Source organism: Kogia breviceps, chromosome 16 (assembly GCF_026419965.1).
Source record: "Kogia breviceps isolate mKogBre1 chromosome 16, mKogBre1 haplotype 1, whole genome shotgun sequence".
In the NCBI taxonomy this organism is placed as follows: Eukaryota; Metazoa; Chordata; class Mammalia; order Artiodactyla; family Physeteridae; genus Kogia; species Kogia breviceps.
The window spans coordinates 65,400,267-65,427,078 of record NC_081325.1 but is presented as its reverse complement, the minus strand read 5'-3'; the positions used below and the strand labels follow the sequence as shown (position 1 = coordinate 65,427,078).

The 26,812-nt window shown below is 41.5% G+C and overlaps 1 protein-coding gene across 5 annotated transcripts in view; it reads right to left on the bottom strand.

Annotated features, from left to right (window-relative positions):
• DNAJC3 (DnaJ heat shock protein family (Hsp40) member C3) overlaps positions 1-26,020 on the bottom strand; it is a 110,402-nt gene extending 84,382 nt beyond the window's left edge. For 4 of the 5 annotated variants that reach the window (XM_067016657.1, XM_067016655.1, XM_067016658.1 and 1 more), the window contains exons 1-2: positions 25,554-25,799; positions 5,996-6,106 (exon numbers count right to left, since the gene is read on the bottom strand). In XM_067016657.1, coding sequence (XP_066872758.1) covers positions 5,996-6,106; positions 25,554-25,635 — 193 coding nt within the window. In that variant the 5' untranslated portion in view covers positions 25,636-25,799. Of the gene's footprint in view, positions 1-5,995; positions 6,107-25,553 lie in introns of all 5 variants that reach the window. The other variant, XM_059041566.2, reaches the window with a different exon arrangement.
• Between the last annotated feature and the right edge of the window lie 792 nt (positions 26,021-26,812).

Here is a 26,812-nt window from a genome sequence, read left to right as displayed (position 1 = left end):
GTCTTAGAGAACAAACTTGTGGTTACTGGGGGTAGGAGTGGGATGGGAGGGGGAGGGATAGACTGGGACTAACATGTGTACACTGCTATATTTCAAGTAGATAACCAACAAGGACCTACTGTATAGCACAGGGAATTCTGCTCAATATTTTGTAATAAACTAAACAGGAAAAGAATTTGAAAAAGAATAGATACATGTATATGTATAACTGAATCACCTTGCTGTACACCTTAAACTAACACAACATTGTTAATCAATTATAGTCCAATATAAAATAAAAATTTTAAAAAAGAAAAAAAAAGTTAAGTTCTCCATGACTTATTTACACTAATCGAAGAATAAGAAATACTAGAAACGACATGATTTAAGGCCTAGAGTTTACACCACACATCTTCATATGTCCAAATCCTACTCCATCTCTGAGGCACAGCTCAAATGACTTATGTGATTACACATGTGAAAATAAACCTTCCATTACTTTGGTTTCCATAACACTCTATAATATATATATATCTCCCACAGCACCTCACACTTATCACTACCTCCTGATATCAATTATTTATATGCTTACCTCACTCTAGAAAAAAATACATTCCTTGAGTGAATTCATTTTTCATGTCTCTGTGGCACCCTGTAACCAAATGAAAGGAAATGGAAACGAGCCGCTGATAACTCCAACAAGGGGCCCTCCCACGTGCACTCAACACCGAGACCTGCCAGGAACAAGCCCGGGACCCAGGGAAGTCCGCACAGACATGGCTCGCAACGAGATGTGCCTCACCAGGTCACTCAGACCACCTCCCCCACGAAACGAGCAAAGGCATTTCAAAAACAGGCGCTGCTTATTCTGAATACAGTATGACCCTCTTTCAAGAAAAGAAGAGTGCTTATTGCTGGCTCTGGGCATTTTATCAAGAAGGCGCCTTCAGCAAAAATTGCAATGGACTTCTATTTGGAAAAAACCTGGCCATTTCAGTCCATGTAGAAAAACCTCCAAAGACTATTATTTGATTTTTATTATTTGATTATACATACATAAAAAATGTCTATATAAAGTATTTCTGGGGCACTCACTTTCACTTATTTTACTATTCAGTTTTTAGGTATTTTTAAGATATGAAGTGGGATTGGAACCCCAATTTATAACACTGAACCTATAAAAATAAGGAATCAGGGCTTCCCTGGTGGCGCAGTGGTTGAAGGTCCGCCTGCCGATGCAGGGGACGCGGGTTTGTGCCCCGGGTCCGGGAAGATCCCACATGCTGCAGAGCAGCTGGGCCCATGAGCCATGACCGCTGAGCCTGCGCGTCCGGAGCCTGTGCTCCGCAACGGGAGAGGCCACAAAGTCCGCATACCACAAAAAAAAAAAAAAAAAAAAAAAAAAAAGTAATCATATGTCAATGGTTCAACCTATGAATCAAGAATCAATGTGCGGGCTTCCCTGGTGGCGCAGTGGTTGGGAGTCCGCCTGCCGATGCAGGGGACGCGGCTTAGTGCCCCGGTCCGGGAGGATCCCACATGCCGCGGAGCGGCTGGGCCCGTGTACCGCAAGGAAAAAAAAAAAAAAAAGAATCAATGTGCTTAGTGGTATAGGGTCACTTGAATGGCAAATCAAAATAGCCTTCCCTGGCTCTTCATCTTAAAATACCATCAGTTCCCAGAACTAGTGTCCATTCCTGTATCATTATGCAGGAAGTAGTAACTAAACAAGAATTGGTTTAAGAAACTCATGCTTAGTTTCTCACAAGACAAGATTTGATAACCTTGAAAATAATCACTTTTCCTATTATCCATCCAAATATGATACAGTTCATTATTTAAATTATATGCAAGCCTACATCTGCAAACACTAGACTTCATCTGAAAACATGTCAGTCAAATTGTTATACTAGTTTATTCAAAATTTGAATATGAGAAATGAATTTGAGGTGTAATCCTAAAACTATCAAACAATTCAAAAGTGAGAAAATTAGTCCTAATAAAGAAAATACAACTACTTTCTGGAGAAAAACATCAGAGAGCCAATTACGAATGATTCTGTGAATGGCGGCAGCGGGGTGAACACCAGCCTGGCAGAGCTACAGAAAACCTTTCATTCTTGATCCCAGCGAACCCAACTCTACCCCTTCATTCATTCAAACTTTTACTGAGCACCACCAGAGACTAAAATAATAATAGTAATAACAATAATAAGATAGTACTTATCCTTAAGAAGTTCACAATCTTCTGAACTGGAATGTGACCTTTGAAGGTCACTAGAATACTCTGTGTCCTTTTGTGTAAATGTGAATAGTAATGTCCATCCCCATTTCACAAGTAAAGTTCAAATGCAATGAGAAAGCACCACGATATGCTTACGTACCAAAGGAATGAAACCATGGATATTTTTTTTTACTCAGCCAGATGATGTTAAGTGTGATACCAGTTATCTTACCAGGCGACTGGAGAAACCTACCATTTCATTCATGCCCACCATTTAATCCTCCACTTAGACATTCATTCATGCCAGATACACCTAAGACGTTCTGTAAGGTCTACCAAAGAAATGTTTCAGACCCTAGGACTCTTTATCCCCATAAGACCATGCTGTAGAAATGAGAGGCAGGGCATCCTCACACCTGCACTGTGGTTTTCTCTGATGATAAAATCTCTAAACAAAACCTGTGTCTGACTACTTCATAATAGTGAAATAGATGCAACTGTTTCAGAAGACGATTTAGAAAGTGATACCAAAACTCTTCATTAAATCACACTGTTTCCAACAGATCAAGAGTATTTAAGTTCCAAATCTTAAAACTCCTGCCAAAAAATATTTATACACCAGATGCAAAGAAATTTCAAACCAAATCACCAATAGATATGTACTACAATTATCTGTGTTGCTATTGAGTTTTAATACATAAAACTTCTATTGTGTAAAAATGTAATTATCAAACATACCATGCCTAAGTAATATTCAAAATGTAACCAAGTAATTTTTCAAAACTGAAAATGGGAAAAGGGTGTCACAGCCATAAATAATGTCAGCTATAACATTATAATAAAAAATGAGTCATTGATACGCCCAATGCCACTAGCCAAATTCTATTACAAACTCTAACATCAATTTCTAATCACAGGAAAAGTTAAAGAGATAAAGTACATTACAAAATTCAGAAGTTGGGAAGTATAAACATTTAATAATTTTTTATAGTCAGTTTAAAGCAATGTACTAAAATATGGGTGATATTTTACCACAAAAAATTATTGTGCATTTTACAGTAGCACAGCTCTTTGATCTAGGGCAGTAACTAGAGTAACTGCGTAACTTATTAGTCTAGAAGTCAGGAAACGTGGACTAATTCACTGTTAGCAAGAGGCTCTCACTAACTCACTGGGTTACCTGAAGCAGTAAACATGGCCTTACTAAATTGGATGTTTGGTAAATGAGACAATTGAAATAGAAGATCTACAGTTCTTCTCTGATAAACATCTCATAAGAGACTCAATAGGCTATGACACCACATCACCCCATCACTACCTACTATATACTCCCATCAACTACAATTTAAACTCTACTTTCTATCGTTAGTTATGTTACATAAACTAAAATGATGAATATCAAACTACACAGGTCTTCCTCAAATTATGGTAAGTGCACCATTTAAGAACCACTGTTACTTGGCAAATTATGATGAACAAAATGACACTGCTATTTGAATTCTGAAGGCACTAGCAGTGTCTCACCTTTTCCCTTTACTGAATTTCACAAATAAATTACCACGTTTTAGCTTTACTAATTTACGTCTTTCAGTGCAGACAATAATATATTATTGGGTATTTTGGGGGAAGAGCCATCTCTAGAATTCTGGTATGGCAGTGAAGCTAACAAAAACTAGGCAGTCGTTTCAAATGACGTTAACAATATGCCACAGCCCTTAACGTTCTTATTAATTTGTGAGATTAAAGAAAGCAAATAATGAAGTATAAAATAAGTAGAAGGTATATGTTTCTGCAAATATTCTCATGGTAGCAAGGAAGAATCAGTTTTCTTTTTTAAGACATGCTTTATCTAAGACAATCACTGAAAAAAATGTTAATTGCCGTGCTGCAGCACTGAAGACAACTCAAATCACCAGAGAAAGTGTGAACTTAGGAATGACCCGGTCACACAGTATATGGTCTCTAGCGAAAAGTAACTACTGCAAACTGTGACAATTAACTACAACTTTCCAAGGTGAGCTAGTCACTGAAATGAAAACACCTTCCTCTTAGAAGCTCCACATAGTTAAGAAAACCCTATTAACATATTAAATTTGTTTTTAGAAAAGTCTTAATTTTTGAAGATACAGTATTTCTATATGCCTTACACATGTGATTGTTCCCTATTTTCAGAGAAATCTTTATATACATTTCTCTCATCCAATCTTCACAGAAAGTCCTTTTTTGGGTGGCAGAGTGAAACTGCTGGGAATATGCAGGTCACTTCTTTAAGCCGACACTTTCTTACATAACTTAACCAATGTCACAGAATTATCAAGTGGCAAAGCCAAGATTAAAATCTAGGTTTCCTATTATTCCAGAGAGCTAGTAACATCGGTAATAAAAATCTAAGTTCAAGAAAAAGCATGAAGAAAAATATCACCAAACCAAAACCTAACTACTTTTTGCTTATATAGTAAGCAACAGGATTTAGGCCACCATTTACAGAACAATAGGCTAATTCTTCTGGTGAGCAGAACTATATCTTATTAAAAATACACTACTCATTACTCTGCAGGTTGACTTGTCACTCTTAACCATCCCAAATAAAGGTGAGTGTATATAAGTAAATAAAAAAGGAATGAGGAATATAGATATTAAAAGGCTTTCGTGGCTTCCCTGGTGGCGCAGTGGTTGAGAGTCTGCCTGCCGATGCAGGGGACACGGGTTCATGCCCCGGTCCAGGAAGATCCCACATGCCACAGAGCGGCTGGGCCTGTGAGCCATGGCTGCTGAGCCTGCACGTCCGGAGCCTTGCTCCACAAGGGGAGAGGCCACAACAGTGAGAGGCCTGCAAACCGCAAAAAAAAAAAAATTTTAGCAAAAAAAGTTTAAGAAAATCCTCTGGAATGAGGGATAGAGATATTAAAAAGCTTTAGCAAAAAAGTTTACATAGTGACTCATAAGAAAATCCTCTAAGACCTCATTCACAACCTATTTACTCTGGTCATCTTGTTTCTCACAGTCCCAACAGATTACACACTGCAAAGATAGTTGATGCTACACACACAAGTGAGCAATAAAAAGCAACAGCCTAAGGGGTAGAGAGAGTCTGACCAACAATGAACAGGAGATGAACTGCAGGATCCCCCAAGGGCCTCAAAGTAACTATTATACTGATGATCTCAAATCATCAAGAAAATTAAAACTGTATTCAGTGAAATCTGCTTAAGGAGGCAGAAAAATGTATACAGTCGGCCTTCTGTACCTACAGGTTCCGCAACCACAGATAGAAAATATTCGGGAAAAAATTCGCTGCGCAACTATTCACATAGCATTTGCATTACATTTACAACTATTTACATAGTATTTGCACGACATGATGTATTATAAGTAATCTAGAGATGATTTAAAGTATACGGGAGGATGTGTGTAGGTTACATGCAAATACTACACTATTTTATATAAGGGACTCGAGTATCCACAGGTTTTAGCATCCGAGGGGGCCCTGGAACCAATCCTGTAAGGATATCTAGGGATGACTATAATATACATTGAGAAGAGTGTTCTGCCAAAAGTATCTTGAATTTTTCTTAGTACTTGATAGTTGTAAGTCTCAATTACGTGGAAAAATCTTATGTTAGATACGTATGTACTCAAATATTGTGCTTTTATTAATCTATTTTACCCAGAACCCTGTAAATATTTTATTTAAACAATGAATAATATTTATTTTAAATGTTATCCAAAAAAAGGGCTATAAATTAGAATTCACTAAGATGGCCACTGAGTGTTTTGGTTCTGAGATACAAACCTACTGCAGCATGAAACTGAGATAAGGCATCAGCTAGCTGTCCAGCTGCAAGCAGTTTCTTGCCCAATTCAAGATGTTTCTCAACATCTGCGTTTACTCCACATTCAGCACCTAAAAACAAATAAAAATAGTAATAAATTAACTTTCCACGAACCAAGACTTAATTCTAAAGAATAAAATGTTAAAAATATAGCTGTCTACCTCCTTCATTTACTTAGATGAGGAAAGTCACAGAAGCTGAAAAGCGACCTAGAGAAGTAACAATAAAGTACAAACAGTGCTTCACTTTATAGAGTAGAAGCCACCCAAAAATATACCCATATCGACCTAGTCAGTCAAAAGAATGTACCCAGTCTACAAAATGCAAGGAAAACTGCCTAAAACGGTAACTAGCAAAAACATGTATAATTTGTTGTTCAACAACAAAATTAGAATTGCTTTGTTAAACCAGAATCTCACTTCAACGAATATTAGAGCCCACTACAATAATCAAGAACTTACTGAGCATCTACAGGGCACCAGGCACTGTTCTAGATATTTGGGATAAGTGAGCAAAACAAACAAAAACCTCTATCACTCGTGGCACCTGACATTATAGTAGCAGGAGACTGACATAAGAAAGGAGTGGATTACAAAGTAAGGTAGGTAAAAAGTAGAGCTGCGTGAGGGGGGTCAGGAGTGGCGGGGCTTTCTGTATTAAATAAGGTGGTCAAGGGCCTCATTGAGAAGCTGACATTTGAGCAAAGACCTACTTGAAGAAAGTGAGGACTCACCAGGCAGATATCTACTAGGATAAGAGCTTGCCAAGAAGAAGGGCCAGCTAGTGCAAGGGCCCTGGGTCAGGAGCATGCCAGGTATGTCGTGGAAATAGCAGGGAGGTCAGGATGGCTACCACAGAGCCAACAAGGGAGATAACAAATAAGATGAGGTCAAAGTAGTAGAAGGTCCGACTAGGTATAGCTTTGGCTTCACTCTTAGCAAAATCGGGAGCTGGCGAGGAATCATGAGTAGAATAATACGATCCGACTGACCAGGCCAATTTTCAACCAACGTGCCACCTCTCAGCTCTGAATTCATCCTTCAGTTCTTGACTGTAATGATGGACCAGAGCACGTAAGCATTCTTCTATACACTGAGCACAGTGTTAGGCTTTGTCAGTAAAGGGTGCTGAAGGGGCACTGCAGGAAGGACACCTCCTGGTGCCCACTGCTGCCTTTACTTTCTTCTGGCTCCTGCTGCGTGGTGTGCAGGGCGGGAGTACATCCAGTGGTGCCCTGGCCTAGCCGTGCACCCAGGGATCCAGCCCCTCAGCCACCTGGAGCCTTGGTCACACACCCCCTCCTCCCAAGCAGGACGCCATGTACTCCAGGATTCACACCCACAGCAGCACCCCAACTCCCCCCCACACCCAAGCCCACCAGCTGGGGCTCACCTACACCTGAGAAGGTGGTTTCTCGTTTCCCCAGCTACCGTGGACCAGCTCTATCCCCAGCAACTCAGCGTACCTTCCTACCAGCAACCTTAGCCTGCAACTATACTGTCTCCGATGGGGTCTGAACCCCAGCCTTGAGGAGGGGGTCCCCCTCCAAGTTGGCCCTTCCTTGGGGACTGTCTCGCAGTCCTAGACTATCCTGTCAAGTTCTCTCTACATCATTATGGTCACCCTCCTATCATAACAGTTCTTTATATTAAACTTCCCCCTTTAAAATCACCTTGTGGTTTCTGTCTCCTGCAGGGACCCAGACTTTTATACACAAATGGTACTAGAAGTGGTTCTAAGAGACAGAGACACAAAAATGGGATTTAAGGATTGGTTTGGTCATGCCCTTGAGCTTGAGTGCAGGGCTGACTTCCCTGTCAATGAGAAACAAGAAGTTAGTAATCTGTAGCAGGGCGTAGAACCAATTAACGAAGATATCATTTGTGGTTGGCAGAAAATGAGTACTAACTGAGGCACCTGCCTTGGAAACCCAAGTGGCTGCTGCACTTGACCATCATGGGAGGAACGCTGAAAATAAGGACTGTGACGCGGGGTGGGTTCCTTTGAGCACGCTAGAGCGCTTACAGAGAGCAAATAACAAGCTCGGGGCTAACACTTAGCTCCACTCAGTCTGAGAGATCCCATGGCAGCCTTGAAACCATCCCTCTCTCTCTCTATTTTTTTTGTAGCCACAGAGCTGATTTAGCTGAAGATCAGGCACAAACTTTAATTTCGAGGGCTGCTGAATTAAAACAATAGTTGAATTCAGAGTCTCGCCAAGTTTCTGCCGTGAAATTCAGGACACGTATTAGTAAAGACTGGGGTCCTCAAACTTAGAATGGAGACATCTGGTTGTACCTGGATGACACTGACCAACTTAAACCTCCCAGTCCTTCTGGGCCTCCTTCACCAGTAGAAGCAGCTTGCCTTCCACTGCTTAAAATCCCTAGGACAACTACTTAGGGCGGACGCCATGAAAGGGGACGCTCACTCAGACCCACCCTAACTACTCCAGATGTCACTAGCAGGTAGGTGCACTATGACCTAAGGAAAATGGTGTACACACCAAAAGAACGGCAAGGCTTTGCTGATAAACTAGCAGAGACCCATGGAACACGTGTGGGAACGGAGTCTAAAGGTGTTAGAACAAGAAGAGTGGAATATAACACTGTATCTGGTCTCATTAATTGGTGTGTGCCCACTTACTAGAGCAGAGCTCAGCAAACTTTTTGTAGATAAAATTCTACTGGAGCACAGTCACGCCCCTTCATTACACACCGCCTAAGGCTGCTTTCATGCTACAGTGGCAAAGTTGAGCAGTTTTGACAAAAACCATATAGCCCACAAAACCTAGGGATGACTATAGTACACTGAGAAAAGTGTTCTGTCAAAATTATCTTGAATTTTTCCTGGTTCTTACAGTTGTAACTTAAGTTGCATGGAAAATTCTCTTATGTTGGATACACATGCATTTGAACGTTATGCATTTATTTTATTAATCTACTTCACCCAGAATCCTGTATATATTTTTTAATATTTTATTTAAACAGTAAATAATATTTATTTTAAATGTTATCCAAAGAAAAGAACCATAAATTAGAATTCACTAAGACGGCCACTGAGTGTTTTGGTTCCAAGATACAAACCTAATGTAGCGCGAAACTGAGATAAAGCATCAGCTAGCTGTCCAGCTGCAAGTAGTTGCTTATCAAGGAAAAATGGGGTTTGCTGCTATCCAAGAGTGGCAAAGAGGGCTACATCTGGAACCCAGGGGATTCTCTAGGGTGTTAGTACTTCCATGCCCAATACTAAAGGTTAATTAAAAACTACAGCAACCAAAAACAGAACAGTTAAGCTCTCAGACCCTTCAGGAACAAAGGTTTGGGTTATGCCATCAGGTAAAGAAGCCAGAGTAGCTGAGGTTCCAGCCGAAGGCATGAGAAGTCTGGAACAGGAAGTGGACAAAGGATGCCATACATATCAGCTCTGACCTCATGACTAATTACAGACTCAGCACTGTAGTAGTTTGCACATTTTCTCTTTGCTTATTTATACACGTTTATTTGTATATACAGTCAATCCTCACAATTCACAGATTCTGTATCTCAGAATTTGCCCACTCCCTAAAATTCATCTGTAACCCCCTCCAATTCATCTGTAATCCCCAAATTAATATTCAGGGTGCCTTGGCAGTCATTTGAGGACATGTGAATGTGCAGAATGGTGACACACTTGAGTCACTCGAAGTGCACGTTCCAAGCTGAAGTCAAACAAGGTGATACTTTTTCTTCCTGTGTGAGCTCTCATGTTATAAGCAAGTGTCCTTTCTACAGTGTATTTAGTGTCATGTTTTTCATTCTTGTGGGGTTTTTTTGTTTTTTATTTTTGGTAATTTCACTGTTTAAAATGGCCCCCAAGCATAGTGCTGCCCAGCGTTACTAAGGGCAAGAGACTGTACTGTGCCTTTCAAGGAAAATATGTTTGGGGAATTCCCCGGCGGTCCAGTGGTTAGGACTCCGTGCTTCCATTGCAGCAGGCATGGGTTCGACCCCTGGTCGGGGAACTAAGATCCTGCAAGCCATGCAGAGCGGGCAAAAAACTAAAAAACATTTTTTAAATTAAAAAAAATAAAAGAAGTTCGTTAGATAAGCTTCATTCAGACATGAATGATAATGCTGCTAGCCATGAGTTCAATGTTAGTCAATCAATAATATATATTAAATAAGATATTTTTAAACAGAAACACACACAAAACAAGGTTATGTTTTGATCTGTTGACAAACATGTAGTGAGTGACCTGAGGCCTTGCAGGATCCTAACCCTGAATTTCCTCCCAGGTACAATGGTTCAATATTTGCTAATTCAACGTTCATAAAGACACATGGAATATAACTACCATGAATAAGGAGAATCAACTATACTAACCATATTTTCTCTAGTTCCCATTTTTATTTTACGATATGCTGTTGGAATTAACTTTACAATTTTGTTTTTATATAACTGAATACTGAACAGGACAGTGATGGACTAATACTAGTAATTAGTAATAGCCAGTAACGGACACAAGGACTGTTGGAAATGTATCTTCTCAACCAGGGTACAGGTGAGAATTTCTTCACTTATAAGAAGAGCTGTACCTTGTTAGGTAGAAAATGGAGTATTTTTGTTGTTCTGAAGTTCAAATGTGTGTAGAAGGTGCATACGGACACTAAGTAGCCAAAGCGTTTCTCTTTTACAGGGAACATGATGTTAAGTTTTTCAGTGTGCTAAAAGGACACTGCAGGAAAAAAAAATAAAAATAAAAATAAAAACCCGAACAGCCATCACTCAAGAAGGTGGGAGAAAGGACGGGAAGGAGCAGGAGGAACTCTCTGGAGCGCTGACTGGGCTCTAATCCTATGGAGGCCAGGGCTACACAGGCATATGCAGTTATCAAAACCCAGCAGACTGACACTTTACAGTGGACATTTTATTGTATATAAATTTTAACCCCCCAAAAAACTACTGATGATATGCATGTTAAAATATTTAGGGACCTGTGTATTGATATTACTTTGAAAAACATTTTTTTAAAAAGGATTAATGAATGGATAGAGAAATGCCCAGATGGATATGTGTTAAAAACAAGCATAATGGACTTCCCTGGTGGTCTGGTGGTTAAGACTCTCCACGCTCCCAATGCAGAGGGCACAGGTTCGATCCCTGGTCAGGGAACTAAGATCCCGCATGCTGCACGACGCAGCCAAAACAAACAAACAAAAAACCCAAATATACTAATTACATTAATGGTAGAGGTTAGGTGATGGGTATAGGACTGGACAGTATAAAACTGTTTCAACTTTGCAAAATGTTTAGTAACAAAATGTTGGGAAAACATACACCACAGTACGTGTTTGGATGGGAGGAATACACACAGGGTGCTGTGAGGGCACGAGTGAAGGCACCTAACACCTGTAGTTAAAATTAAATTTAAAATTCAACTTCTCGGTCTCACTAGTCACAGTGTAAATGCTGGATAGCTAGTGGCTAGTGTGTGGGACAGCAAGGATGATACAGAACATTTGCCACCATCACAGAAAGTTCCAAGGGACAGTGCTGGGGGTGAGGTGGGGGATGCAGTCTCCCCGAGGTCCCCCCTGAAACCTGACGGACAAATGGGGAGGGTGTATCTGTGGGAAAAGGCTGAAGAGAGAAACCAGCACTCCAAACACAAAGAACATCATACTTAGAAGCCCAGAGCTCAGGATTAATGAGGCTTTCGGAGAACTCAAAGTCCAGGATTTCAGCCAGCTCTCCTCTCATCATGACTTCATTGCTCTGAGCGGGTCACTTCCACTGCTAGAGGATTCCAGTAAACAGCCAGAAGGGAAGAGGGAAACCAGTAAACTCTCGGTTACAATAATCTAGGCGACATGACGCTGACCTGACCATGGAGTAGGAGCAGTGGAAACAGAGAAGAATACACTGCTTAGAAAAGTAAGAGAAAGGAAAAGATGACTACCTGTGACTTACGTCAACTGTGTTGATGCAGAGGTCAAGTGGAGAAAGAGCAGGAGTCCAGGAAGACATCCAGAGCAACTATTTGAGCAGCTGCCTGCTATTTCAGTCATCAAAAGCTAGTGGATTCCTGATTTCATCGGATAGAGCAAAAAGCCAAATGAAATGCACTGTACCTTACTATTTACCCTACTAAACAGAGCAGCTTGCTTTTCCTATTCCTGGTCTGCAGTTTCTGTATAGTGTTTTATTACCTTGGCTGCCTGTTGGAGCCCTCTGTACAACGGAGGAAGGGAAAAAGGGAGAGGGGAAAGGAGGAAACTTTAACTTGGTGGTCTCAAAAATTTGGAGCCCTAAAACTATAATTCAGAGATAAAATGCACCCCTTTGTTCACAGCAGCACTATTCACAACAGCCAAGACAGGGAAACAATCTACTGAATGTCCATCAAAAGATGAATGGATAAAGATGTGGTACATATATACAATGGAATACTACTCAGCCATAAAAATGAATGAGATAATGCCATTTGCAGCAACATGGATGGACCTAGAGATTATCATACTAAGTGAAGTCAGTCAGAAAAAGACAAATACCATATATCACTTATATGTGGAATCTAAAATATGACACAAATGAACTTATCTACAAAGCAGAAACAGAGTCACAGACAGAAAACAGACTTGTGGTTGCCAATGGGGAAAAGGGGGTGGGGGGAGGAATGGATTGGGAGTTTGGGATTAGCAGATGCAAACTATTATATATAGAATGGATAAATAAAAAGGTCTTACTGTATAGCATAGGGAACTATATTCAATAGCCTGTGATAAACCCTAAAAGAATATGAAAAAGAATGTATGTGTGTATATATATATATATATATATATATATATATGTATAACTGAATCACTGTGCTTGTACAGCAGAAATTAACACATTTTAAGTCAACTATACTTCAATAAAATAAATGTTAAAAAAAACAACTCAGGGTCCTGCAGAGCCCTATTTGTTTAAGCCAACAATGTGAAAATATCTAACCTATTTAAGAGCATGTGGGTAAAATTTGGCGAAATCGGTTGGGGGATTTCAGTGGGCTGGGAAAGTATTGTTATTTTTCCCACTTAAAATGAAGATATAGGCTCCTGCCCTGTGAAAATTCACTATGCAATATAGATTTAGAAATTGATTATATTCAGAATGTGAGGGTCACCTGTTTCCACCTATTCCATACCATATTCAAAAATATAACCTACTTTTCATAATGAAGATTATGGACATTAATGTTTCATTTAACAAATGTTACTGAAATCTATATGTAAGACTGTGGCCATAACAGTCATGAATAAGCAGTCTCTCCCAAAAAAGCAACGAGGAGAACCCAGCAGGCTTTAGCTTTATGAGATCTCCCTAGACTGCAGGAAATCATGGACTTTGAGGAGAGAGGCTATTTTCCAGCATTACATTGGAGTCTCTGCCACATACTGAAGTATTTACAGAATACACAATGTGAAGAATGGGACTGACTTCAAAATAATCTTGGAGAGGAAGATGAAAATATAGATGAAATAGGAGCGACCCAGTGTTGGTAATTTTTGAAGCTGGGTGACAGACGGTACACAGTGGTAAATGATACTATTTTCTCTACTTTGGTATATTTTCAAGATTTTCCAAAAACAAATTTTTTTAATTTAAATCCTTTCAATGAGGAGAAGACTGGCTGATAAAAACTACCCCTTACATTAAAAAAAAATTTTTTTGAAGAAAGTAGTCCATGGGGACTAGATTAAGACAGTCACCTAAGCCCATGAGCCTACCTCCCAACATGCTCAAATTCTAGAAAAGACAGAATTCACTTAAAAAGATAAATGCATAACCTTGCTGGAAAAAAAAATTTTTTTAAGAAGAAGAGGGCCACCTAAAAAACAGAAACTTGGGGAAAAAAATCTCAAAACATAAAAAGGACAGGATTAGATTGGTGGGCAAAATCATATCCAAAGACCCTCTCAGGGGAAATGTACCATGCAGGTGGCTGCAGTTCTCTGAGGGATCCAAACTCTGACACAAGGAAAAGGAAGGGGTCCTGGGGATTTCTCAGCCTCCAGACAGGCAATCAGCTTTCTCCCACAATCAGAATTCAAAGATTAGCAATGAGCAATTCTGAAAAACAAAGATAAGAAACTAACACCAAATAAGAAAATTAAGGAACCAAACTTAGTGGAGAAAAAAAAAAATCTAAAAATGAATACAATTGACATTCTTACAGATGCCACACACATTAAAAAACAGACCATGGGGCTTCCCTGGTGGCGCAGTGGCTGAGAGTCCGCCTGCCGATGCAGGGGACACGGGTTCGTGCCCCGCTCCGGGAAGATCCCACATGCCGCGAAGCGGCTGGGCCCGTGAGCCATGGCCACTGAGCCTGCGCGTCCGGAGCCTGTGCTCCGCAATGGTAGAGGCTGCAACAGTGAGACGTCCTCGTGCCGCAAAAACAAACAAACAAAAAAAAAAAAACAGACCAAATGTCTATGCACTGACTAACCTAGCAGTAGGGATGCAGTGGAGAAAAAGGTGGATAAACAAGATCATTTATGCCAGAGGGAAGGAAGAGGAGTACTTAATGTAGTACTTAATACAGTCAAATAAGTCCTCCCTGAGAAGATGTTTGAGTTAAAGCATAAAAGGCAGGAGAGCAGTACTGAATGACAAAAAGCCTCCAGCATGCCAGAATATGACCAGGCAAGGAGCAGAAAATAAGCTCAAAGGGCTTGGGTAGGACCAAGCTCAACTTTAAGGAATCAAAAGGAGACTACCAGCATGTTAAGAAGCTGGGACGAAGTGAGAGAGTGGCATGGACATATATACAGTACCAAGCGTAAAATAGATAGCTAGCGGGAAGCAGACACATAGCACAGGGAGATCAGCTCGGTGCTTTGTGACCACCTAGAGGGGTGGGATGGGGGGGTGGGATGGGGGGGTGGGATAGGGGGGGTGGGAGGGAGGGAGACGCAAGAGGGAGGAGATATGGGAACGTATGTATATGTATAACTGATTAACGTTGTTATAAAGCAGAAATTAACATACCATTGTAAAGCAATTATACTCCAATAAAGATGTTTAAAAAAAGAAGGATAGAGGATTCAGGCAATACAGATCACACTGGGCCTTGCAGGCTATGGTAAGAAATCTGGGTTTTATTCTAAGAACAAAGAGAAGTCATTAGATAGGTTTTTAGCAAGGAACTGTCTATCTGATTTGCAGTTTAAAAAGATAACTTTGGCTGCCGTGTGGAAAACAGATTAGAGGCAGACAAGAATGGAAAGGACTGTGTGGTGTGAACCAAGGATAGCAAGTTGCATTACAGTAAATATACTCAGATTTCATTTATGCTTTAAAAAGAAGATATAGTATGTATTTCTGTACTGTTTAGTTTTTTCTAGTAAGAATGTATTCATGCACTTAAAAAGAAAGCAAACTGAGGAATGTGTGTTGTTAACAATGTACTGATTAAACAATCACTTGCAACTGAAAACTTTTAGAGAATATTTGTTAACACTAAAGACACATTTTATAATTAAGCAGCCAAGTAAGTCAGGAAAGAAGAGCAAAATAACCCTGCCTTAAACCTTTTCGTTAAACTGTAGTTCAAAGATATAGCATTATAATCAGACACTGCGGGGAATATAAATGATACAGACTCTAAAATTTTAAAGTCCTTATCTTTCATAAATACGAAAATATTTACGAATGAAATGATGTCATGTGAAATGTTCCAAAATAATCCACAGGTATAGATGAAATAAGATGGGTCATGGGTTGAAAATTGTTAAAGCTGGGAGATTAGTACTTGGGGATTCATGATACCATTCCCCACCTTTGTAAATGTAGAAAATTTCACACAATAAGGTTTTACTTTAAATCTTTTTAAGAGATAGAGGTGGGGAAATTAAAACAATTAAAGATAGTTCATTTTGATCTTCTAAAGGTAAATTCTAATATAAACTCTACACCCATAAACATTTACAGTTCCTAGTGTAAAATATAAAGGATTGTGCATCACTTATGAAGAAACATGTGTGCAGAAACCATGTTAAAATGATACTAGAGAATGAACTAGGGATGGAATAAGAATGGCGAAAATGCTGTGCGGGCTATGGAAGGATCCAGCCTGTTAGAGTAAGAACAATTAATTACTAGGGCAAGTTGATGGGTTTATCTATGTGTTCTTAACAGGTCGGGGGAAAGGAGGTAGTCTTCAAATTAGCAAGAAGATTTCAAACATCTCCCATTTACATTTTCTCAAAAGGGAAGATCAAATCAATGTACTGAATAGAAGATTCCAGATTGCTTGAGGAGGTAAGAAATTTGGATAGGAGATAAACCATCAGTCACAGTACTTTCCTTATCCAGTCATGAAAATGTTTAACAGGAAAGATGTAACACAGAAAGAAATTAAGAACCTACTATATGGTGGATACTTTCAGTATATTTATTTCACTTAATTTTCACAACAAACCTAGAAAGTAAACATCTTTCATACTTTTATAACTGAGGAATCTGAGGCTCAAAGAAGTTACCCAACCTGCCTGAAGACTCACAGTAACTGTCACAATAAGATTCAACTCCAAAGCCTAGCTTTCTTTGCAGCACAGCTCAGGAAACTTTTCGCCATACAAACCAGGCTAAGCTTTCTTTCCACAGCTACTAAGCCTCGTATGCTTCACTCACAGAACCCATCATGTCATGTAACATTTTAGCCACAATCCTTTCCAACCTCACAAGCGGAGCCTGAAGTCTAGTGGGAACCAAGAACTCATTTGCGAAGTTCCCTGAAGTACTTTGTCCGGATGCCCCCGGCCAGACATTCTTCACAGAGAGCCACAGCGGTGTCCTGCTTCAACAGGGCTTGACAGAGCTTGGGTCAAACCGTCGCTGCAACACCTCCCCACAGCACCCTGGAGGCCCCTCCTCGGCCACCTGCCACCATGACTGAGGCCCCCTCGCGGGTGTGCCAGAGCGACCACCCGGACTCGGAGGCCCCCGTCAACCACCAGACCCGCGTGAAGCTCTAGGCCTCCTCCGTCTGCCTGGCCGTGTCTTGCCGCTTTGACCCCGACGGTGTGGCTGTGAAGGACACTGCCTAATATTTTCTTCAGCAGTGTCACGAGGAGAGAGAATACGCTGAGAAACTGATGAAGCTGCAGAACAGAACCAACGAGGTGGCTGAGTCCCAAACTCTTCAGGATACCAAGAAACTAAACCATGACGACGGAGCCAGCTGGCTGAATGCAACAGAACACGGGCTACACTTGGAAAACAGTGTGAATCAGGCCCTACTGGAACGGCACAGACTGCTCACGGACAAATGACACCCACTTGTGTGATCTCACTGAGACTCACTACCTGAATGGGCAGATGAAATCCGAAGAACCGGGTGACCACGACGCCAGCTTGCACAAATGGGGGCCCACGAATCTGGCATGGCAAAGTATCTCTCTTACAAGCACACCCTGGGAGGCAGGGACACTGAGAGCTGAGCCTCGGGCTGGCTTCCCACGGCCACAGGGTCACTTTCCTGGTCACCAAGGCAGTGCAAGCACACTGGGGTCACCTCTACCTCTTCTATGAGTTGCACCAAAACACCCATCTACATTCTTTCATTTGTACTATTCCTTCAAATAAAGTATTGTGCTCTCTCTCCAAAAAGTTATGCATACTGTCACCCCAAAGGTTGAGCTCCTCTCCAAACTAAGTTTCTCTTGCCTTCTATGATTAAAAGAGGTATCCAGCATTTCTCTGTGCCTTTTAAATAAAACTCAGATCTTTATTATGTTACAATTTTACCCAATATAATTTCTATTTAATAACGTGATAAGTAAATACCACTTCCTCTACAAAAACTTCAATCATCCAGGGAGAATTATCATTCCTCCAGGGCACCTTGGTCACTTTTCCATAACAGAACTTGCCATAGTGTACGTGGCGGTTGTGTAGGCCCCCTTCTTCCCGAAAGAGATGGCGTGCCTCCTAACTGGGATCCTCCCTCACCTTCCTCCAAATCCAGCCCCCATGCTACTGCAAGAGCAATCCTCCCAAGATGCACTCCTAGTAACAATTCTGCAGTATTTTCAGGTCACTGGCTAGATTCAACCTAAGTCCCTTCAGATCTAAAGGCAAACAAGACCCTTCTTGATCAGGTCCCTTGATGTGGGTCCAGCCTTATCACCCCTCACTCCTTCACCTCTTACTTTATACTCCAATAACATAATGAACTGGTTGGACTTCCCTGAACATACTAGTTCTTATGCTGCATCCCTTTAAACTTGCTATTCCATGAAAAGGCCTTCCCCACTTGCCCACCTGGAAGATTTCTACTCCTCCGTCAGGATCCTGCCCTCAAATTCTAGTTCCTTTGTGAGACTTTCCCTAACTACCTCAGTGAGAAGGAGGGGAAAGTTCTTCCTATGCTCCTGCTTTACTGTGTATCCCTCCACTCACAAGGACATGACTTCACTGTGTAACACCACCGTCTCAATAAGCTGACCTTCACAGTTTGCCTGCCTCTCACAACCCCCACAGTCCCAAACCTGATCAAAAGCAAGTCGGAGAGAAAGAACAGTCTTTTCTTCTTTTTATCACCTAGCTCAGTACCTTGCACGAAGCGGACACTCAATATTTATTGAATGAATGTAACTAAATTCCTTCTTAGATGTATAATTCATCAGAATAATAGAAGCTAAGATATGTAATAACAATTAAAAAAGCAAACTGATACTACTACCAAAGACGCATAAAGACACTAATATGTTTCTCAAAACATTGCAAATGTGGCTGTTTTTGCAATATCTCAACTGTCTTATTTTGAGCCATGGATAATTTTTTATTCCATTGCCACATCCTGGGAGACAGTGACAATGAAAGCAGTCTCCTAATTCTGAGAGATCAGGCAACCAAACATCCCGCCATCTCCTGAACAGAATTAAACAATAGGTTTCTCCATAGATGAGCATCAACCAAAGGTCAGCAAAATTTACAGGAAGGACAGGAAAAAAGGTGGAGTAGCTAAGTCTTTCACTGAAGTTAGTATTAGAATCTGTCATATTTTAGAGAGCAAAATATAAAGAATTTTAAGAAACATAAAGTTCAGGGGTTAAAAGTGCGAACGTGCCTCAGCACGTTCAAGGCTGGAGCAACCAGACTGAAAAAGGCAAGAACAAAAGGGCAGAGACGCTACCGCTCAAGCCCAGGCTGGGTGGCAGAACAGAAGCAAGTTGAGGGCGGTTGTTCAGGTTGGAGCACATAGAATGTCAGGGAGGAGGAGAACCTTAAGATCATTCTAAAAAGGAACACAAGGAAAAAAAAAAAAGTACTGTCTGTAAAAGGTCCTATCTAAATCCAAGATCAAAGCAAGATGGGGCAAAGTCTGAAAAAAGTCTCATGACAGCAACACAGAAAACAGTGGAATCTGGCCACAGAAAGAGCAAGAAGTTCATTATCTTAGCAATTCCACAGTCAGTGAGGACCAATGATGAAACAGTTTTAATAAAAATACACTGAGCTGGAAACCCTAGACCTTGGAAGCATCTCTTTCCAATTACTCTAACCTAAAAAGTGTTTTAGTATACGAAGCCAAACTGAAAGGAAGAAAAGGCTGAGTAGTTAAAAGGCTGAGTAGTTACGTAGCAAGTACATATGAACAATGCCTGCACGAAATCTTCCTGGGTAAATTAGGAAAATAAAATCTGTTGTAACCAAGTTTGCTCAATTTCAATGGACATTAGTCTTTGTTTCAATTAACTATGGAGGCATAAATGTTGTGATGGGACTCCTTGCTCAAGGAATTTCAACTTGGAAAATAAGTGTGCAATGGTCCTTACCAAAAAAAAACCAGTTAAAACAGTCAACCTCACTCATCCATTCTGAAAATATTTATTGCACATCTACTTCACGTCAACATGTTTTAGGTATAGAGACAAGAGTGTTTTCCATAAAGCTTATATTCTAGAGGAACAGACAGACAAGAAATACAAATGAGGTAGTTCAAGACAATATGAAGTTTTATGAAGAAAATACAAAAAGGTAAAGGGAGAGTATTAACTGACCTAGAGCGTGTTTCTTACATAATATGTCAGGACTGAAACATGAATGCTCATTTGGCTGTTCTCTGAAATCTTCAGAGTATAGGAACAACAGGAATAAAGACACTTAGTCAAATAATGAGCTTGGCATTTGGAAGTAAAGTTGATGTGGTAGGAGCCTAATGATGGAGAAGATTAAGATGAAAAGAGATACAAGTAAATAGGAGTCAGATAAGTAAGGCTTTGCGGTATTAGTGGAGTATTAGGTTGAGAAGAGAACAGAAGATGAGAATATAGCAGTAGAGACTACCAACCACTCTTTGAAGTTCTGCTATCAAAACTATGGAAACACCATGGCATGTTGAAGTGCTGATGTCAATGACCCAGAAGAGGAAGAAAATGATGATACAGGAGAAAAACAATAAATGTAGAAGCAATATTTTCAGAAGGCAAGACGAAATGGAATCCAGGGCATAAGTATAGAAATTGGATTTTGCCAGGAATAGAGAGGCTTTATCCATTAATATAAGAAAATTAGCAGAATGGGTAGAGATGCAAGTAGGCTAGTAAATTCAGAGGTAGAAAGAAGAGGAAATTGCCCTGTTATGGCTTTCATTTTCCCAATAAAGATAAGGTCTAAAAGAATGAGGCAACAGAAGAAAGAAAAGGAGGGTTTAAATTGGAGATTTAAGGAAAGAGGAAGAGGTTTGAGACAATGATTTTCAACAGGCACACTAGGGCATTGTAGGAATGTTAGCACTACTGAGTGTGCATGTGAAATAGAGATTATATGCTTAAAATGAGACCAGTCCGCAAGGACATCTTCATTTTTCTCCATCCACGTTCAGCTCTGAGGTTTGACAAACAATCTGGCCAAGTTGGATTTAATCAGTTCCAATTTTGCCAAGTGAGTAAAACAAAAGAGTGCAAGAAAATTAAATTAAATTACATTAAAGAGGGCAAGAAAATTAAAGGATGGTTGCAGTGGAGTGACTACAAGACGGACCACTGAATCTACACTGAGAAAGGAGGGAAGAGGACATGGACGCTTCACAGGGCATGGTTTATACCCCCAAGCGGTCTGTGAACTCAAAGACAAAAACCAAGAGTTCTACACTACATATACCTCACCAAAGAACACTACAGTGAAGCCTCTGCTAACTGATTAAATGAGTCTTCTCCATATTCCAGAACTCCATATAACATAAACTCATCAGATTTTTTAAACTTATTAAAAAAAATTTTTTAAAGCAGCATTCCAAAGATCTTGAAAAATCAATTTATGGTTGACATGATGTTTTTGTTCTTAAGAGCAGGTGATTGGGTTCCCAGAAACAAAGTTTATTAGCTGGACAATAACCAAAGAACACTATGGCAATAGAAATTAAACTTAACCACAATTAATTAACTTCATATGGGAAAGTAAAGCCTAATTACTACAGGGCACCCATCTCAGAACAACTCCCCCAGTCCCACAGAATCTAATCAACTGCATTTCTGGGCACTAAGCAATGCTAACTAGTCAAGTGAATTGGGACTTGGACACTATTGCTAACTATTGCCTATATCATTAAATGAATTTAAAATAATTCTAGAAACAATCTGATCATCTGCTAAAATACTTAGTTTATAAGATCTCCCCTTATCCTCAGGGAATACATTCCAAGACTCCCAGTGGATACCAAAACCACAGACAGTACCGAACCCTATATATACACTATGTTTTTCCTATAGATACACACCTATGATAAAGTTTGATTTATAAATTAAACACAGTAAGAGATTGACAACAATAATAAAATAGAACACTTATAACAATACACTGTAATAAAAGATGTGAATGTGGTCCCCTCTTCTCAAAATATCTTACTGGGCAAATACAATGCCTTTTCCATCTTAACTAAGTACTTACACACTGTGGCCGCACCCTTTGCAGTCTGATTTGCGACAGCCAAACTAGCACAATTTTTTTTTCCTTTTTCACAGTTTTACGGATAGAAGATTCGTTCTTACCGTGGGTATCAGCAGCCTCAGCATACAATTTTTTTTCTTTCCTTACTAAGTCAAGGGCTTTCACTTTTTCACTTAAAGGACGCACTTTACTTCTCTTTGGCATATCAAAATTTCCGAATTGTCAGCATCGCTAGGCTTGCATTTGGGGGCCATTATTAAGTAAAATAAGGGTTACCTGAATACAAGCCCTGGGATACCGCTGATAATCCAGATAGCCACTAATTGACTGACAGGAGGGATACATGGGACAAAGGGATGATTCATGACCTAAGTGACACAGCACGAGATTTCATCATGCTACTCAGAAAAGTTCGCAATTTAAAACTTATGAATTGTTTATTTCTGGAATTTCCCATTTAATATTTTTGGACCACGGTTGACCACAAGTAACTGAAACCGAGAAAAGCAAAACCACAGATAAGGGGGGACTACTGTATATAAATTACTGAAAGTCCTTTGTTTTCGCTACTTTATTCTTTTCATATTTAAATAATGTCAAGAAAATCCTAGACAACACAAAACATACTTTTAGTAAGTTAGATTCATATTAAAAGTATCACCATCTTTTGTACTCAGGAGATTTCTAACTATTCTTTTCCCAATGTCCAAAATATATGGTTTAGTCAGATCAGTTCAGTGAAATAAAGAAAAATTGAGTCCTGAAAGAATGTTAAGGAAGAAAAAGAGATAAAAAGAAGGTTTGGTTCCCAGGCTGTGTTCCTACTTAAATCACCGAATAGAACACACCATTAGCAGACAATTAAAATAGCTTCCTTATCTGTAACATGAGAATACTAAAGTAGATACTTATACTAAAGTTTTCTTTCTGCTCCAAAAATTCTATTCCCAAACTAGTGCTTTGGACTTCCCTCTTTCAAAGGCCTTTTTGAAAAGGGATGCTAAAAGATTTAACCTTTCAATTCATGAGCCTATCACATATTTTCTTTCTCTGAATTACATTAATAGAAAAGCCTAGAAAAAAAAGATGAATATTTTAAATCAGAAAAAACTAGGCCAGATAAGCTAATTATTGGCGACAGTCTCCAACATATGCAAGTTCTTGTTTCTCATTCACTCTTCTCACACCCATTCTCATTTATTTCTTCTCTCCCCCAGCCTTAAGCCTAATAGTGGGATCGCACAGTCCTGAATGACTCCAGAGGACATTCAGGTTAGAGAACCCAGAGGCAGAACTTATTTGGGAAAACAGGAGCTAATCATTGCTAATAAAAGTCAGAGGTTCTTATCTTTATATCCCCATCACCAAATAAAATAATAGATATGTAATAACAGATACCTAAGTTAACTCCGCTATATAATTTATTACATCAGTGATTCTCACCAGTGATTTCTTTTTAGAAATCCAAAATTTCAGGTCCTACCTAGACTTACTGAATGAAAAATTGGGGGAGTAAGTTTCAGCACTCTGTTTAAAAAGCTCTCCAGGTGATGCACACTCAAGCTTGAGAACGCTGTATTAAACATGTCAGGAAATCACCTTCCTGTTCATTATTGCTGGTGGCAAGCAAACAAACAAAAATGCTGATTTTTCTCAGCTGCCACCACTTACAAATGCTTGGGTCCACATTATGCTGTCACCCACTTAACTTCTGTTTCCAGCCCACACACAAGATGAACTTCAGAGTCAAATAACTTGAGTTAAGCTTATGGCTCTTAGAGTTAACAGCTATGTGACCTTATCCAAGTTAATTAAACTCTTGGAGCCTCAGTTCCCTCATCTGTAAAGCAGAAATAACATCACATACCTCCATGAATAAGAGATAGCTTACAGAAAGTGTCTAGGACAGTGCCTGGCATACAGCAGACCTTCAATAAATGTAATAATCTTTTTCCTTTCTTCCCTACCACCTGTACCAAGTCCCTGCTACTTTACACAAGACAACACGCTAAAGAAGACAGCACTTTAGCACCCCTCTGAGAATGTTACCAATGCCTCCCATACAGAAAAGCTCTCTGGTGAGGTTTTTCCTTCTGGAAAATACCACAGAAGAGACGTGAAGTGTTATGAGTCCTACAGAATCATATACAGAGCAGCGATTCTAAAAAGCTGGCCTACAAGCTAGTGGAAAAAGCAAATCATTCAAAAGTGTGTACCTGTGTAATTTAAAAAATAACTGATGTTAAGCAGAATATAGGCAACTTTCTCTTCAGTGGCCATAATTAATTAATGACAACTGGGGATTAACGCTAAACTTCAACGGGCAGGAGGTGTTAACATCAGAAAAAGCAAAAGAACTGGAATACATGACCTATATTAAAGCGGTCCAGGCATTCCAATTTCACTGTCAAATTCTTTGTCCCAATGTTATCACACTATATATCTTGATTTGGGGTTCCAAAAAATATATGGTCTCCAGGGGAACCCTCCCTCCAAAAAAAAAAAAACACCACTGCCATAAATGACACCTAAAAATTGGAGAGTATTACCCCTTTTTGTAAGTTTATAATTTTGAGGGGATTTTACCATAAACAATTCCCAACTTCAGCTCCTCACTCCCTCTAATATTAAGTCCAATATTAAAATGTTTAATTTGACTACTAGCCGATTCATGGGGACGAAAATAGGTCAGTACACGTGGTATGTCATTATACTCGAATGTTTCGCGGGGTAACCAAGTTAGAACCGTCAATTCAATGGGCACTTGGCGGTTTCACTCGTACTCCTCAAGCTGACAACTAAGACGGGACAGCCCTCTATTTTTGCTGTTCTGTTAGAGTGGCCAACATTCCCAACTGTAGGACCGTAGTGAAGCTTAAGCATTCGTATCTTCTTACGGGGACATTTTTTCAGAGAACTCGTAATAGGAAAGCTGAACCCAACAACAGGCTGGGAACTGCAAAGCCACAAACTTAGTGCCCTGCCCGCCGGGAGCTTGAACGCCTGCACCGGCTCCTTAACGCTGCAACCTAACAACTTCTAGACACAAGACAGAGCAGAGCGGGGTGATAGTTACTCACTTTTAACGTTCAACACTGTCCCCCTCACCTTACTCAGCAGGACATCCTCCCCACCGCCAACCACCCGGAACTCCAAAGCCAAAGAAGCCTCCCTTTGGGCCACCTTTACCGCCTCCTCCCAGCACCACTGACCAAGAGTCCCCAGGCGCCTGGCGAGGGTCCCGAGCGAGGCCGCGAGCCGACGGCTGCCCAGGTCTCCGCGTCCCAGGACGCCCCAGAAGCCGCTGCCCGGTGCCCCGCTTCCCCCCGACCCCATCGGCCCCACTCCTCACTCCAAACCCGCTGTCCCGACCCCGCGGCCCGCCGGTCCCCGCACCTCTTCCCCAGACAAACCCGGAACTGGGAGCCGGCCCCCGCCCAAAGGCGGGCTTAGGCCCAAGCCAGGCCGCGGACTCCCCGGCTCCCGCCCCACCGCCCGGGCCGCCCGGAGACTCGTGCCGCGACGGAGGCGGGGAAGCACTGCGAGGCCTGGACCGGGAGCCCGCTCCTCCGGCCGGGGCAGGACAGGACTCACCTTCGTACTGTAGGTCCACCAGGACCAGCAGGAAGGGGAACACCGAGCCCAGCCGGCTGGTCACAGAGCCGGGGGCCACCATGTCCGAGGGCGCGGGCGCTGAGGAGAAGCAAAGGTGCGGGGCCCACCAGCCCCCGCCGGCGCTCTGACTGCAGCTGCGCGCGCCCGCCCGCAGTCCGCTCTTGCTCGGGCCTAAGACGGCAGGCGCCCCGCGGAGGAAGGCAGCGGTAGGCGGGGCCCGGGCGGGGCTACGCCCCGAGCGCCGCCGCCGCCCAATCTCCTTCTTCCTGGCCACTTTCCTACAGGGTTCGCCGGGGTCGTGGTTCGCGCTGATAGGCTGTGGGGGCCGCCGCCCCCGCCCCTTCGCTGATAGGATAACGTGGAAGCACGAGACAAGATTGCGTCCGCCTGCGGTGGAGCTGTCAGGAGCTCCAAACCGCCGTGGCGGGCCGGAGGGAGGCGGCCGGGGAGCTGTGTGGCAGCCGCCGAGTCCGCATGCGCAGGCCGCGGAAACCTTTGTGGGCCGGTCCTCGCGCGCTGGGTCGGCGAGGAGGAGGGTGTTTTCCAGTGTACTGTTTGGAGAAAGGGGAATCCGCCGCGTCCGCAGTGAGAAGCTAAACCTGGCCCCAGGAAGTCTGCGGGGGTGGATCGGGGAACAGGACAAGTGGCAGAGCCTGCTACCTCCCTCTGAGAGTCTCGGAACCTACAGGGACCGCCCTGAAGAGCGGTGGAGAAACGATCAGCAGAAGCTCGGGCTCAGTAAAGTAGGTGAACCGATGGAGCCGGGGGCATGTCAGGACAACCAGGTACATTAGGGACCTAAGGGAGGTAAGTGAGAATGGCACGGAGGATTGGGACCCATTCCCCGACTGTCCAGTGGACCAACGTGTCCAGAAAAAGAGCAATTCTGGAAGATTTTGTGCAGAAGAAACGAGGGAAGCACAGCAGCTAAGAGAGCAAAGGGCTCTTGAGAGTACAGCCAACGTCAACTATAAGGAAAAAAAGAGAGACCTGTTAGGACGGATCTTGTATCTTGTGCTCAACAGAGGAAACTCAACAAGGTAAAATTCAAGTTACACAATTTGGCGTTAAACTTGTTAACCGCCACTTCCTCCGGCGTCCTCAACACAGCGCACACTATGCACCAGTGATGTTTCACATGGGATGAAACAGTAATGCCTTTCTGTGTTAAGCGTTGTCAAGTGCAAACTTATTACTTTACCAGTGAGTATGCATTTGCTACCTTGGTACTACTGCAC